Raw genomic sequence first — 16,182 nt, forward strand, 5'->3', positions numbered from 1 at the left:
ACAAGCTGCTCTTTTCATACAATGAACGCATATGGTGACCAGGGGAAGTGGAACTACGAAACGGACAAAAAACAATATAATAAAGTAGTCTACTCGACCAAGTCTTCTGAAATAAAATGACAGGTTTTTTTTGTGAGGAAACAGACACTTAAGGAAATATTCCATCTTTTTCAAAACATTTTAACATCCGTCACATGATCTGTGAGAACTGATGGTATTCAGCATCACTTTCATAAACATTTAAATATGCGCAAATACAAATAAGATTTAAGAGCTATGACAGTAGGGAAGCTTTTCAGTGAAAAAATAACTTCAATTTTAGTCTGTTCCTCTCGTAAAGCTTCAGAAGACTTTTTTTTACGGTGCTTTTCGTAGATTTGATTCATTGTATGGAAAAGAGGAGCATAAACATTGTGCTAAATATCTCCTTTTGTGTTCCACAGGAGAAGAAACTCATACAACATGAGGATGAGTACACGATGACAGAGTTTAGATGGTTTTTGGTAGTAAGTAGGTCAAGAATCAAACCAACACACGGTTTGCTACACCTTTGACTTTACTAGTAAACACAGAGCCTTTCGTTTTGACAGCTCTTGAAACGTCTGATTTTTTCCCCTTTTCTTCTGGGCCAGCAGTGGGCAGGATCAGTAAACTGAGCTGGCGTAAATGTTTTTCCCAAAGTTTAACTCTACAGTTCATCTGTGACCTCAGGGAAACCAGAGAGGGGCTTCACTGCAATAAAATCACAGGAATCCACACAAACACACACACAAACGTGTGTGTGCCACGTCCATCAGGGGAAGCAGAAATCTTGACGGTGTCACGCATACCTAAGAAGACTCGTGTAGAGTTGCTTTGCTTGGCATCGCTCGTGGACCGGGAAGGAAACCCAGTTTGGAGCGCTCTGTTAAATCACCATTAAAAAAGAGAAAAGTTCTCGCTCACCTGTCAGAGAATATGAGCAGTGCACAGTGCCGCCCTCGTTATTGTTTAATCAATATTATTCATAACTATATAGATACAACAGAACACACTTAATGAACACTGGCTGATTAAATATCATTCACTGCATTTGAAATTCATTCAAAGCTTTTATATTAATATCACACCAACAAAGATTTACTGTAGTAACAATCACTCGTTTATAGTATGTATGGGGAACAATGGTAACCAAGCTGAATTTTCATAATGTAATGCATTCAATGTAATTAGATGAGCTGGTTGTGATCTGAAAAGCTCTCACTCACCTGACTTAACAAATCACATGCTTAACTATACTATATGATGCTATATCTCCAATTATGATTGCAAAATGCAAGATGCACTTGAAGTGTTTTGATAACTCACCTGAATCTGTGAATCCCGTCTGAACCTCTAAACCTCATTCAAGAGCGGGTGTGTGGGGAAATAAATCCAGATCGATTGGTTTAGTCCCGTTGTCTGTTGGTGAATGAATGTTACTCACAGATCCAGCAGCGGTCAGTTCCGTTCATGAGACAGACACACACTGACACACGCTCGCGCACTGAGAGAGAGAGAGGGAGAGGGAGAGAGAGAGAGAGGAGGGGTGACGGAGAGAGAGCCAAGGTGAGAAACTCGACTGAGCCCCCCTCAAACACACACAATTCCAGACACAAACTGTATTAGAGAGGGAGGCTCTGTTTCAAACCCTAGTAAGCCGCCTACCTAGACGGCATTTTTGGGCATCATATGCGGCGGCGCGTGGTGTTTTGGGTAATAGTGTAATATCTTTGCCCGTCAAATGAGCACACAGGATTCTGTGGATTCACGCGCGCCAATTATGCCACAAAAATGCTGTCTTAGCAGCAACTCGCTTTGTTTTCAGACGCGTCCAGTGGGTGGTCGTGGGTCTTACATCTGGCGGAGTCGCGTACTGCATTTTTTTGAGCATCATAGTGGCAGACAGCATTTTTGTTTCGCATGTATTTTTAGCAAACGCTTGATAATAGCGACTTACAAATGATAAACAAGCAATTTATCTTACAAGAGCTGCAATATTAGCATCTCCAGATGCGCCTGTCGACTCCGTTACGCGCCTGTAACACACATGAATGACACTATGATGCTGTCTAGGTAGGTAACTTGCTTTGGAGACGCCGTGTGTGGTCGGGGGTCTAGCGCTATGAGAATTATACTTAGACTTTTAGGGTGTGGAATTTCGGCTTTATAGAGAATCTGTGAAATATTACACGTGAATACAAATGTCATTTTCGAGGCGCGGTCTGTGAGGTTCGTCTCGCGCTTTATTATACACTACTTTGGCTGTACATTCACAGTCTAACCGTTAATTATCTTTTAAACAAAACGTTTTTATATATATATTAGTGATATGAAAACCTATAGTAGCTACTCACCTCCTCAGACTTACGATAGCGCCGTTTTTCAACTAGTGAAAATAAATTGTAATCTAACATGGGATAGCTCACCCAAAATGTTTAATTCTGTCATAATTTACTTATCCACAAACTTGTTTCAAACCTGTATGAACACAAAAGAAGATATTTTGAAGAATGTCGGTGACTAAAAAGTTTATGGACCCCACTGACTAATTCCACTGTATTTTTTTTTAATACTATGGAAGTCAATGGGTCCCATCAACCGTTTGGTTACCCAAAATATCTTCTTTTGCGTTCAGCAGAACAAAGAAATGAATACAGGTTTGGAACAACTTGTGGATCAGTAAATGATGACAGAATTTTCATTTCTGGGTGAACGGTCCCTTTAATACTGAGACGTTTTAAATCCTTGAGAAACAGCTAAGCCCTATAACTAGTAACTTTTGCTAAGACCGCTCGACCTCTTGCTGTGGGTTGTGAAGGGGGTGTAGCGGGTGAGGAGGTCAGACTCCAATCACTCGCGCCCTCTGGCTGCTTTGCGCATGCGCGTTAGTGCTCTGCTGATGTTCCGGCGCTCAATTGCCACACTAATGTTTATTTATTCCACGATACTATCTCATGGAGTCATTCCAGAGTCTTTGATTCCGGTAAATCATCGGAAACAATCGGCGTGTGTGTGAGATGAGGAATCCAGATGGAGCGCGTAATGAGAACACGGAACAAACTCAATGCAGATGCAGTGTGTGTGTGTGTGTGTTTGTCCCAAACAGATCAATTATTATAATCATCCCGCACCGTCCGAGTAGGAAAGCGTGATGCATCACAGAATTCCAGAACTGAACCTAAAACACATGAGGACGAATCGCACCTCACGTGATCAAGATCCTTTAACGAGGGCTTCTCTATAATAGTGTTGGAAACCCAAATAGGTGATAATATCTATAAATTAATAAAAGAGACAGTGCTTATTAAAACAACTTTTATTGTGTTTCATCAAAGTTCTCTAAGAAAGATCTTGTTTTCATACTCTCGAATTCCCTATAAAGCAACACACTCTTCTCGTCAGGTTACTAAACGACTGCACATTTAAGACATTTAACATTATACTGCGCATCTTCCAAGGAAACGTTCATCACGAGAACATTCTAAACTGATCAAGACAGTCTTCTGAAAAATCCTATCCCGGGAATTTTCCACACCGTGATCCCACCACCACCTCAAAGCACTGAAAAGAACATCATTAAAAAGACGTGGAACAGCTACAGTTCTGCCCAGAGCTGGCCATCCTCCAGATCCGAGTGTGTGCGCAGGACGTGTTGTGAACTGTTTAAATGCTAGCAAATATTTCACCAATTGATGAAAATCCTGGCATCACTTGCTCTCCCTCATGACGTTCCAAACCTGTATGATGTTCTTTCTTCTGAGGAAGACTGAAGATATCTGGCCGAGTTTTCCATCTTATATTAGAGGCATCGAGATCATCAATGATGCCTAAAGTCATTGGTTTTGTGGGTCTACTAATATAATCGTGAAGCACAAATCAGACTGGAAAGCTGTGGAGGGGAATATTCTCAGATGATAATGACATGATTTAACTTTATGGAAAATAGCAGTTTAGAGATTTTCTGTCGAACATTTTCTTGTGTTTGACGGAAGAATGAAAATCAGATGTACGGAATGACTTTTATTTGGGGGTTGAATTATTCCTTTAATAAATCTGGCTTGCAAAGAAAGGCAGCAGAAAGTTCCCCGCTGGATGCGAGACAATCATCTGATCAGCCTAAAGCTGAACTATTTTTCATTTTCTGCAACACAAACCTCAGACAACACCATTCCTGCAGTGAAGCATCACGCTCGTGTTGATATTGCTCTGCGGCACAGACTGGAAAACTTGAAGAAAAAATGATTGGAACTGGGGAAGAGAGAAAAAAAAGGCTCCTGGAGGAGAACGTGTCGAGCTCTGGGAGCGGGAGGATGATTCTCCTTTCAACACAACAGTAAACTAAAACACACAGCCAAAACCACACTGAAGTGGAGAGCCCAGTCCAGCCGAACATCTGGGGAATTGACTTAATCATATACTTTGTTTTATATTTAATTTTGTGTTGATGAGTGGGGAAACTCTCACATGCTTTCATGCCGACACACAATTGCTGAATGCTTTTTAACGTCACTGCATGGCAAACTGGTTTGTGCGGTTGGTTTAGGGGGACTGGTACCACTGGTGCGGATCACAGACTCAAAAGATTTAGGATCACGCATGTGGCAACAGCAAAAATCCAAATATTTTTCCTAATGTGCCGAAAAATAAAGTAATTTCTCAATGAATAGCGTCCATGTGTGTGTGTGTTGACGTGTGTGGGAGTTTCTCAGGCCTGTGTAAGCTTCTCAACATTCCTGTGGTATTTATGGCACCGTTCAGTGGCGTTTTACTCTGATGAGTGTGTCACATGTGTGAGAGGTCAAGAAATAAAAGAGCCGTCTCCTCCTGCCCCACACAAGCACTTCACACACTCACACAAACCTTTCAGGACGATCTGTCTGTGCCATCTACAGAAACCCCACTCACAGGAGTGTGTCTGTGTGTGTGTGTGTGTGTGAGAGGACAGTGTGGAACCTGTGTAGAAGAAATTTGTGAGTCAATGGCGCCCCCTGCTGTCTGTCTAGCATTCTTACACTTCAAGACTGAGTCATTCATGAGTGTGTTAACCTTTCATTATCATGTGGGAGGGGGATAGTCATTCTGCAGCAGTAAAAGTGTTAACACCAGAGCAGTGAGATATTTATCTAAATTACAGAGGGGTTTATTGACACAAGAGGAAGATTCAAGGTTCTATATGATGAACCAGCTCATTTACTGGTCTCAAACACCTACAGTCATAAATCATTCTGTTCCTCAAACTAAATGTACATATTTATAACTTTATAAAATGTGTTGCATAACCAGCTAAAACCACTCTGACATGCATGAGGACAGAAGTCACTAATGATGGCAGATTTGAACTGAAACCTTGAAATATGTTCACAGAAAGTGTCACGTGTTAGGTTTAGAATTATATCCAATTCATTAATTACAATGCAATTTATTGTACAACTGATTGATAGATTGTTTACTTTTTTCTTTTTAGAACTTTTTATACTGTTTATCAACTGCTGAAAATCCATTACAATATGACAAACTTACAGTTCATATAAAAAAATCCACTCTCTCTCTCTCTCATACACACACACACGCGGTTTATTTTAAGGTGTCTGTGTTGCAGTGTAATTATACATTTAAGTACTGAGTAATAATAATTAACTACATGTACTTAGGAATAGGGGTTGATTTAGGGTTAGTTTAAATAAAGTGTTACCATATATATATATATATATATATATATATATATATGTTTTATGTGGGGTATGTTTGTTACAACATACCCCACTAGACCCAACATGCATTAAAAATATCTTTCTTTTTCCAGAGCAATAACATTGAAAATGTTTAATATTTGTTAACATATGTGTCTAAAAACATATGTGTACACTTGCAAAAAATGACACCTATATAGAAATATATGCAATATACAAGTGGAAACCGAGTATGAAAGTTCTAAAAATAGTGACATAAATAAATATATTTAGAATGTACAGTAGACACAGTGCATGAAATTGTGAGCTGTCAAACCTGCTTCACATCCACAGGCCAACACATGAGCTTCTCACACTGATCCTGATTCACTCCAGCAGTGTCAGGAATGGAGGAGACGAGACTGGCATGTGATGACGACACCTGTGCATCTATAAGCCACATGTCTGTGAGATATGGAAAAAAAGATGAGGAAAGATTCCAGTCTCATGCTCTACCGGTACAAATACACTCATTGTGTGTGTTAATGTGATGGACAGAGAGTGTCGAAATTATTAAGCTTTCATTTTAAACTTTAAATTCCTTAAAACAACAACTTATTATCGGGATGATGTACTGTAGGTGTGTGGCCTTTGATATAGACCTGAATATTCTGTTTAATAACGTGATTCTGTCACATCTCATGAATCGTATAGTTTAACATAAATACAGTGACAACTTCTAGCGTTTATTATTTCTTTATCCAGGTTCGCCAGTAGGGGGCAGTGCAGCATGTTAAATATTCTCTTCATGAAGCAGAACATGATCTATGCATGCATACAAACTAATGACTAATTACCAATGACCCATAAAGGAAACAGACGGCCACTATGACAACCAATAAACTTGATGAATCAAGAGCAAATGAAACATTTTAACCGTTCAAGGTACGTTTGAGTCAGAATTATGAATTATGCATGATGCTACTCGTCATGGAGAGCTCATGAAACTGCCAAAGACAGGGAAATAAAGAACCATCAAAGTGCTGAGAGAAGATAGCACTTCATAGGGAACACTTAATTGTGAAGCATTAGATGCACAAATCCCATTTTTAAAACCATTAGGCCACATTTTGGACCCTATTTATGGAAAGTGACAGATATATGAGCATCCATACAAACAACACAGCTTTAGAATATACAGGAATCCTTTATAGGAGGATTTACATTTGCAGATATAATGTTTTTGAAATAAGGCTGCGTTTATTTTAACAGCAATATAGTAAAAGCAGTAATATTGTGAAGTATTATTATGTGATTATTTTTGATGAGTAGAAAGTCCAAAGGAACAGCAAGAGTACAGTAGCATTAACATAATGTCTTTAATGTCACTTTTGATGCATCTTTGGTGTATAGTAGTAGTTTACTGACCCCAAACCTCAGAATGGTAGTGTAAGCTTTGTTTAATTGTTGGAGTTCTTCAGGAATCTGTCAGTTCTACTCCTGACTCCCACAATAGGTTCCCTGGATCGTCTGAATTCTCTCCTTGGACATCAGATCTTGGGTTTCCGCACTACAGCATTAAGACATGCCCGTCCGTTCCTCAGTAAACACTGCAGGAGTGTGTCGTGCTTCTCTGCAGAAATCACACACTCCTTCCTGGAATCTCGCGTCGTCTTGACTCTCAGTCCTCATTACATCTCGAGTGGATCTGCCTGTCCAGCATCCGTTTATCTGTCACTTCCAACACATGGCTGATTAAGTACTTAAATGCTTTGTCAATATTGTAATGTTGTGAATAAAGCTTTGATTGACACCTGTCTCAGACACACCTGATGTCCTGAAATAAGTGTTTATTTAGACACTTAACGAGATCAATATCATCTGCTTGTCTGAATTGCTGATGTCTCTTTTCTTCATCATTCATCATAAGGAAATAGGAAACACTTAATTTCAGTGGTCCACTTCAGACATTCAGTAACTTTGCAACTACATGTCGACTTATTCTACTAACCTGAAGACATGAGAGTTAGTTGACATGTAGTTGCAAAGTTACTTAGTAGAACGTCTACCAAATGCTAGTCAAGTCACCTTTATTTCTATAGCGCTTTATCCAACACAGATTGTTTCAAAGCAGCTTTACAGTGATAAACAGGAAAATAACGATTCAATTGTGCTGTAAAGCAACTCAGTCATCATTAAACTGAAATCAGCTCAGTGTTGATTCAGATCAGTTCAATAAGTCTTTATAAAAGTCTTTATATTTAATTCAATGTTACTTGCGTTTCGTCATACTTATTCATTGGAATTTACTAGCAATGTCTGAGTAAAAAGCATTTCAATTAGTCTGAGATATTTGTTGAGTGCTGTTGAAGTGTCAGCTGGTGTTTCTGTGGTTTTACTGGCTGAATGAAGTCATTTCTCCTGAAGTTCAGAGGAACCGCAGGTGTAGTGAATCACATGACATATTCCACTAACATTACTATAACACCACGACCGCGTCCGAAATCACACACTCTCTTGATAAATAATAATCACGACTGCTAAGAGTGTAGTATGATTGCGTATAAATGTCAGTTTGTCGCTTCACTGTATACACAGATCCTCTCCTGTGGCCTCATGGGATAGTAAAGTGTCCATCGTATCACACTTCAGGATCTCACCGGAAGAAGATGATCATCCGGGGACTTTTTCCCTACACTTTAATGAGCTCTGTAAATTCAGACACTGCTCTCGTCACATACTGTGTTTCGCCTACTACAGTAGGGAAGTGTGGACGCACTATTTCGCATCTGTCATTTTGCTTGCAAATTGATTGTGCATTTTTATTTTATTATTTTGAATGACTAGAGGTAAAACAGCTAGACAACTTTATTCCTGATCAAGTCCTAAAGGTGCATATTAGTACCATAGAGTATAACATGTTGTTCTACTATAAACCTAACAAGGTTCACGTTTCTCTGAGAGTGAACTTAAGTGTGATTTTAATGACTTTTTTGAGGCCACAATGAGTCAACACTCACTGTGATGCTGTGAGCTCATGGAAAACTAAATGTTGTAAATACTCATATGCATGTTTGCATTTGTTTGCTCCGACCAGCAAAATATGAATTCACTTTGATGGGTTCAGATTCAAATCTTATTGAGATTCAGATGTTATTTACCATGTTCCAAATCACGCTGATAACTGAAGTTCTCAAGTCTCGGATGTGGAAATAAAGATGCAGACATGTGCAACACTCTCAGCTCTGCATCGGGAAGCTGTTTTATTAGAGCAGATTATGAGGAATAATATCACTTGAACTGACTATTAAAAAGAAGCAGATTTTGGGATTCGGAACTCAAACACATGCATATGCTTTGACTCACACAGACTGTAGTAACCACACACACACACACACACACACACACACACACACACACACACACACACACACACATGAGTTAAGGCAACTGTTGGTGGTCCCCAAAGCACAGTATGAATGTCACCCACAAGACTAATGGAAGCGTTTCGTCACACACACACACACACACACACACACACACACACACACACACACACACACACACACACACACACACACACACACACACTACACCAAAACATCTAACAAATCCAAATCACAAGCTTTCCCCATCGCAGCACTATTTAGAGTCACGCAGATGATCGATTATTACATTTCTACATCGGTTCTTAACTGTAATTCATCCAGATAAGTGAGTTGTTTTGCTTTTGTTTCCCGAGCGCAGTCTCCATGCACACACACTGCACATTAGAGCATTTACTCCATTTGGTATCTCATTGGCCTCTGCCAAGGACAGAAAACATTGTGTTTAACTTTGGTCTCAAAGAACTCCCTGATTCACTCCAGCTTGGGTCATATTTTTAATGATGAATACACCCCCCCTCACAGAAGGCTGAAGTGCTCCGCCAGTCTGACGGCTGTGTGTTTTGAGGGCTAGTTTGTCGGGGATTGGCTTTCACACACACAGGCTGAAAGGGTTACTGTTCAATCTATTCTGCGCTCGCCAGAGTGCGCGGCCGAGTGGCGCCGGCGCGTCACACACATACACACACACACACACACACACACACACTCTCTCTCTCTCTCAGCCTCCTCCAAAAAGCTCTAGACATCATCAAGAAACAGAGCTGACAACTGCCCCCACCCTGCGCCAAAACACAGCAGCAGCAGTGTATCTGTCACAATAACCTCAGCAATAACACGCACTTTCCCTCGCAGTGACAGGCGCGCGTCTCGGGAACACGGAGAGCCGCTGTGCGCGTGAAGTCGCGTTTTTACGAGTCTCGCATCTCTTGAACTCGCAGACAGTGTGTTTGCTGACTAATTAACAGTCTGGTACCGTCAGCATCAGTTCACAGTCATTGTAGAGGGGTTGCAGTGTTTCTCACGCCGAGACTTTTGGACAAGAATCGGGCTCAGATTTCTGTCTCTCAGACTCCCCCCCACCACCACCACCACCCCCACTCCTCCTCCTCTCTTCCCCCTCTTCCCCTTTCCAGAAGCTGTACGCCAGGAGCTGCTGGCTCTCCCTGCTCTATTTCACCAATGACAGTGTTTGAAAATGGCTGCATCATATTTTAGCGCTGTGTTAACATCAGCGCGCTTTTACGCACAGCGTTGGAGTATTTCCACAGCGTTCTAAGAGCAGGAACGGCACAGGAGAGAACGACCTGCATTCATTCTGCAACATATGCATCATTCAGTATTTTTCATTTCTCAGATCCTTCACACTCAGTCCAAGTTTAACAGATTTTATTGCTAAAACCATGGCATTTACATTGACATGTTTATTATTATTATTATTATTAATATTCTCTTAAAATTCATTTTTAGAAGTTTTCAAGTAGAATTTCTGGTATATTCTATTCTCTTCTCTTTATCTATACATACTCACAACAGTTAAAACAATAAATAAAACGTACACATTTGTTTTTGTTTTTTTTTACTAAAATACTATGATTTTCAAAAGAAAGAAAAGGCTGAGTTCACGTGTATAATTTTCAGCCCAGACTCTTTGTTTTTTTTTAAATCTTCATTATTGATATTAATATTTGTACAAAACTTCTAGGCATCAACGTGGTGTTCTTCTTCAGTCTCTATAAATAGAGTTCAGTGAGGAAAGTGAAGTTCTCTCTTGCGTCTTCGCAATAATTTCATAAAAATAACCACGAGCTGAAGTGCTCCTCGTGAGAATATATGGTCCTGATCCTTTAATAAAAATAGCTGCATTCTTCTTCGTCTTCTTCCCTTGACTTAAATATGTACATATATGTCATATACTTTGAATTAAAAAGCTATATATATATATATATATATATATATATATATATATATATATATATATATATATATATATATATATATATATATATACATACATACATATATATATATTTAAAAAAATAGATTCGCTATGTGGCGCCACACATCCCTGTCCGTGGGTAAACAGTGCAATCATTGAGAATCGATCCACCCTCCCTCTCGCTGCTCAGCACGAGCACTTGCACTCGGAGATGATCGGGTACTGCACCGGTATCCACGTGCAGAACTTCTGTCTCAGGAACCCCTGGCAGTACCAGCGCAGGAAGGTCTTGGTCACCGACTTGACCGGCTTGCAGGACATGCCCTCGGGGAAGGAGCACGAGCGCTCGCTGAAGCAGTTCCCCTCCTTGATGTAGCGCGGCCAGAAGCGCGCGCCCAGGTCCTTCCAAGTGTACAAAACCGGGCAGTGCGTGTACATCCACAGCCACTGCAGGAACTTCCTCCGCGCCTTCTTGCCCAGCTTGACGCGCCTGCCGTACGGCGTCTCCGCGAGGTCCAGCTTCTTGAGCTCGGGCGGTATGGGCATGCGCGGGAGCTCCGGGGGCGCGCTGGTGTTCAGCTGCGCGGGCAGGTGGATGGACATGAAGTTGGGGTCGAAGTGGCTCCCCAGCTTCTTGCGCAGCGTCTTCTCAGAGAGGTCCTGCTCACGCGGGTCGTACTCCGGGTCGGGCTCCTCGATGAGGTCCGGGACGGGCAGGTGTTCGCTGGGCGAGGGCCTCAGGCGCAGGTAGTGCTGGGCCGCGGTGCCGTGCGCGCACAGGAGCAGCAGTAGTAGCGGGAGCGCGCGGGTGATGCTGCCCATGACTTGTCTTCTGTGTGTCTATGGAGTGGAGTTGGCCCTCACTGCGCCCTCGTGCATAAATAGTCCGAGCGACAGCACGAGCGAGATCTTTTAATAGACGGCCGCGTGGCCCGGAATGACATGGGCTGTTTTTTTTTTTTTTTTTCTTCTTTCTTTCACAGGGATACTCGCTCAGGTGAGGCGTGCCAAGTGCGAAAGGTTCAAAAGCGTATCCTCATCGGACTTTCCTCTAGCGAAGCTGTTGGCGTGTCACCATGGCAACGGGATAGGATGGGATGGCACCGTTTCTACAGCCTGCTCGGGTTTTGTTGCCGGGTGCCACCCAAACTGGCGTTTGAAATGTCAGCGCGCCCGCGGAATGGAGCGCGTCTTAGCCAATGTTATTTTTACGCTCTCGCTCTCTCTCTCTCCCTCTCTCTCTCTGAGCGCACAGGCTCCAGTCCGTCCCGCCGAACCGGCGCTGCTGACCCGGGACGAGAGCCGCTCAGTCTCTCCTCAGAGCGGGCAGATCCTGCAGAACTCCGCGCGCAATCAGAACCTCAACCCGCGTCTAGAACATGTTCGGCGTTAGTCCCGTATAAAACCAGACTCTTGACAGTTCCGAGCAGTCCTTTACACGTCACGCGTTCCCGCGAATATCTGCTGCATGTTCTTCATATCCCCCGCGGTGTCAGAAATCCGTCCGAAAACTCGCCTGGTCCTGATCTGGGACAGAGGAGAATGAGCGCGTCTGGAGGAGAACGCCTCTCTTTCCCAAGTTAAATATCCCCTCCCATTCCCTCCCCCCTCAACTCCAAGAGCGCGCGCGTGTGTGTGTGCGCGGGGCCAGCTCACCAAGAACCCTCACTCTGACTGACAGCAGAACACACACACACACACCACAACAGCTCTAGATTTATCACAGGCTGTTACAGAACAGCAACCAGAAAACACACATTTGGGATTTTCCATATCTTGCACATTCCGTGACACTTAACCCACCTATTATGATGGTCTTGCACAAATAATGTTCAAGTGGAAACCTTATAATTCATTCATACCACATTCAAATTACACTCTGTGCTGGATGCATCGGTCATCTGGGGCTTTGGCACATATTAGCATGATGCATATTGTGTATTTATTTAAAGGATAATTATTTTAATGCTTTTCTTTCCTCTAATAAAGCCATTTTTTTAGTAGTCTGACATGGCTAGTTGTGCCACACACACACACAGGCAACATCACTTTTCCCAAGGAAAAAGAAAAACAAAGTGAAGTGCTTAGGAATCCAATAATTGGTCCATTAAAGCGCCTCTGGTTTGTGGATTCGGCTTCGACCTTTGCTCTTGCCACCGGCAGAAACCAACGCGCATGAACTCTCGGGGTCACCAAATAAACGGCCACAATTAAGTGTTTCAACAGGCCACATAGCGGGACGTGTCACCTCTCACGGTGCCTGGCGTCCAAACGACAAGAAAAAAAATTCAGCACCACCATCACTATCATCATCCAGAAGCCGAGCAGCTCTCAGGTGAACACGAGTCAACGTTCAAATCTCCACAATTCAATTGTGCACGAAAAACGCACGTGTAAAACTTTACAATAACTAGTCGTTAACAATATAAAAAATGTCAAAATATTTATTAATTCTTCATTAAACTTGAGCATTATTTAATAACTATTTAATAATGCTCAAAAGATGTGATATTATTGCTGGATGTTCTTAATGAGCGTGTTATTTGAAATGTCTGTGGTGATTGCAGAGGCTGGAGGGATCTCCCTCTGTGAGCTGTGGGCTTCATGACATGAGGAGTGTGAGGAGTGTGAGGCATGTAAAGCAGGGCCCCAGCAGTCTGTGGATGTGTGGATGTGTGTGTCGGTGGCAGCAGACTGTCTGGCTGCGGTTCTGTGGTTCTGTGGTTCAGCTGCCGGGGTCACGGCGCATATTGACCGCTAGAGGGCGCTAACAAGAGCGGCGCACTGACGCTGCACCATAGACAGTATATAAACGCGCTGCACTAACACACCATCAGGAACATTCAAACAGCTAAACATGTCCTTGGAATTTTAGTTAAAGTATTTTCATATTGAACGAATGAGCTTTAATGAATGTTATTGTAAAGTGTTAAATAAAAAAAACGACGTAGCTAAACCCAATCAGGTCCATCAGTTTCATTCTTGCAAACTAATTCCCATAGTTTGATTTAAAAAAAAATATGATCAAGAATACATCTCAACTGCATCAAAACACTTTTAATCTGGCAGTATCTCAACAGACGTATGGCAGAATTCACTTAAAAAATGATTCAAGATCTAAAATAATAAAGATAGACCCATATAGACCTTCAAATACTGCGTATCTAGAGACAGAACTAGAACGATGGATGGACAGATAGACACATAGACAGACAGATGACATGGATGGATAGAGACATAGACATACAGATGATAGGCTATATAGTGTAGCTAGCCTATAACATTGTTGACTCGTGATCAATTGCTTAATGTCCAATAATCGTAAATATCTAACGTGAATATCATTAATTCATTTAGGCTCATTTGATGCTCAAAGTAACTGTGTCGTTCAGTCAGAGTAAACAAGCGAGTTGTCACTCATCTCTCGGTCTCTGTTTCTCTCAGTGTTTCTCTGGCTCAGTGTCTCTAACTGGAAGCAGATGCTGGGAATCTGGGCTCGTTTAGCGCTGCCTGTTTGAAGATTTACTCTTTATTCTTTCTGAAGCTTTCACTGTAAGCCTTGTAAACAGCATTAAATTGACGAATCTCTGTGGCGACAGCGATGGAGGCCGGTGGCGCGTGTTTATCGCGATGCAGTGATGAAGTGCTCGATGTAAACGAGTGTTTGGGCCGGTCCGATAAGAAATATCTTCGTGAGTTGGTACCGCGGGATGAAGTCATACCTTACGTCCAGCATATGGGAGCAACGGCGTTTGATTGACAGCTCAGACTGTGAGGGTTTTCAGTGACACAGCATGGGGACGCTTCCCTCTAAATGTGTGTGTGTGAGAGACTGAGCGCACAACTCCAGCACAACACAACTCTACTCTTCTATTCAGGCCTAACGTGTCGCACAGAAAGGGGAGGAGAAGACACAGGAAGAAAAGAAAAGTGGAAGAGGGGGTGGGCAGGAGGTCAATAATGATCTCTCGGCCTCATTTAATTGGGATGCGGTCAGTGTGTGTGTGACTTCACTGCATTCCAGCTTGATTAACCTCATTCATGTTGCCTAAAATTAAAATGAATGCGAGAAAATATCCTGCTGGGACAGAGAGCTGGGAAAAGGAAGAGACCCAGGGAGAGGGCATTCCCAATGCGAGGGGGGCGGGATGACATCACATTCCTGGAGCCAGATTCATAATAACCGCAAGATATTGCTGTAAATGTAACTCAGCCCGTCTCAGAGGCCAAATGCGTACGGTTGATGTGCGAGGAGCTGCGTGTGCCCAAATAATCAGTTTGACGGCTCAATCGGATTGGAAAGACTTCATGTAAACGCTTCAGTCGACCGGGGTTGAAAGGGCTGGACCTGAATTCATCCAATTAACATGAAAAAGAAATAAGCATTTAAAAGCTTGAATACGACTATCTTGCATTTATTTGAGCTTTCCGCCAGCTAACCACTCCGTAACCCAAAACGCACTTGCAAAACAAAACGTACTTCTAATCTAATCACATTTTCGAATATATTTGGCATGTTGGCTCACTTTGCACACAATGCAATATTGAAGTTTGTCACCCAGCTCACATTTAAATACTCATATTTTGTTGTTTTGTGCTAGAGCACACGCTACACAACACATCGCAGATTAGCTTTACTTGAAACACTATCAAATCATTGGATCAATACGTCAAATGAACAATTGCCATGACATTTCAGAGCTGATAAAATCATTCTGTAAGAAGAAACTTCTTACAGTACATTAAAGATTCTTACCAACTCCACAAACTTTGTAGTGTATATACACTGCCGGGACAAAAAAAAAGCCACTGTTTGGATTTAAATAGACAAAAGAGTCTATGATTGGATCATTATTGCAGTGAATATTATGTTTCTAACATGTTATATGTTTGGCAACAGTTCTTCTAACTCTAACTGATGGAGTGTAGCTTTTCATTTCTGAAACAATCATGTATGAAGAACATCATGTTCATATTCCAGGAGGACAATGTCCAGATTCATCAGGCTCAGATTGTGAAAGAATGGTTGTGAAAATCATTTTCTCTCATGAATCCAGAGCTTAAATTCATTGAAAGTGTTTGGGATGTGCTGGAGGAGACTTTACAGAGTGCTGGACTCTTGCATTGACATCACAAGATCTTCCATCAACATTTACTTCCATCAATG

The 16,182-nt window shown here is 41.9% G+C and overlaps 2 protein-coding genes and 1 gene segment (V, D, J or C); all 3 read right to left on the reverse strand.

Annotated features, from left to right (window-relative positions):
- Nucleotides 1-1,509, reverse strand: part of ntn2 (netrin 2) — a 28,146-nt gene extending 26,637 nt beyond the window's left edge. Inside the window, exon 1 of the mRNA XM_081353129.1 lies at nucleotides 1,348-1,509. The gene's annotated coding sequence lies outside the window, so the exon portion shown is untranslated. The remainder of the gene's footprint in view (nucleotides 1-1,347) is intronic.
- The window catches only part of LOC308682903 (Ig kappa chain V region 4135-like), a 1,009,768-nt gene that overhangs the window by 352,798 nt on the left and 640,788 nt on the right, over nucleotides 1-16,182 (reverse strand).
- nog2 (noggin 2) lies at nucleotides 11,125-12,538 on the reverse strand. Its single transcript, XM_081352470.1, has one exon. The coding sequence runs from the start codon at nucleotides 11,835-11,837 to the stop codon at nucleotides 11,202-11,204; it is 636 nt and encodes a 211-aa protein (XP_081208596.1). The 5' UTR covers nucleotides 11,838-12,538; the 3' UTR covers nucleotides 11,125-11,201.

The sequence above is a fragment of the Scardinius erythrophthalmus genome (genome assembly GCF_964197995.2).
Source record: "Scardinius erythrophthalmus genome assembly, chromosome: 22".
Lineage (NCBI taxonomy): Eukaryota > Metazoa > Chordata > Actinopteri > Cypriniformes > Leuciscidae > Scardinius > Scardinius erythrophthalmus.

What these genes read in the sequence shown, in the direction of transcription:
- nog2 (XM_081352470.1), bottom strand. Translation starts at nt 11,837, where the DNA reads ATGGGCAGCATCACCCGCGCGCTCCCGCTACTACTGCTGCTCCTGTGC.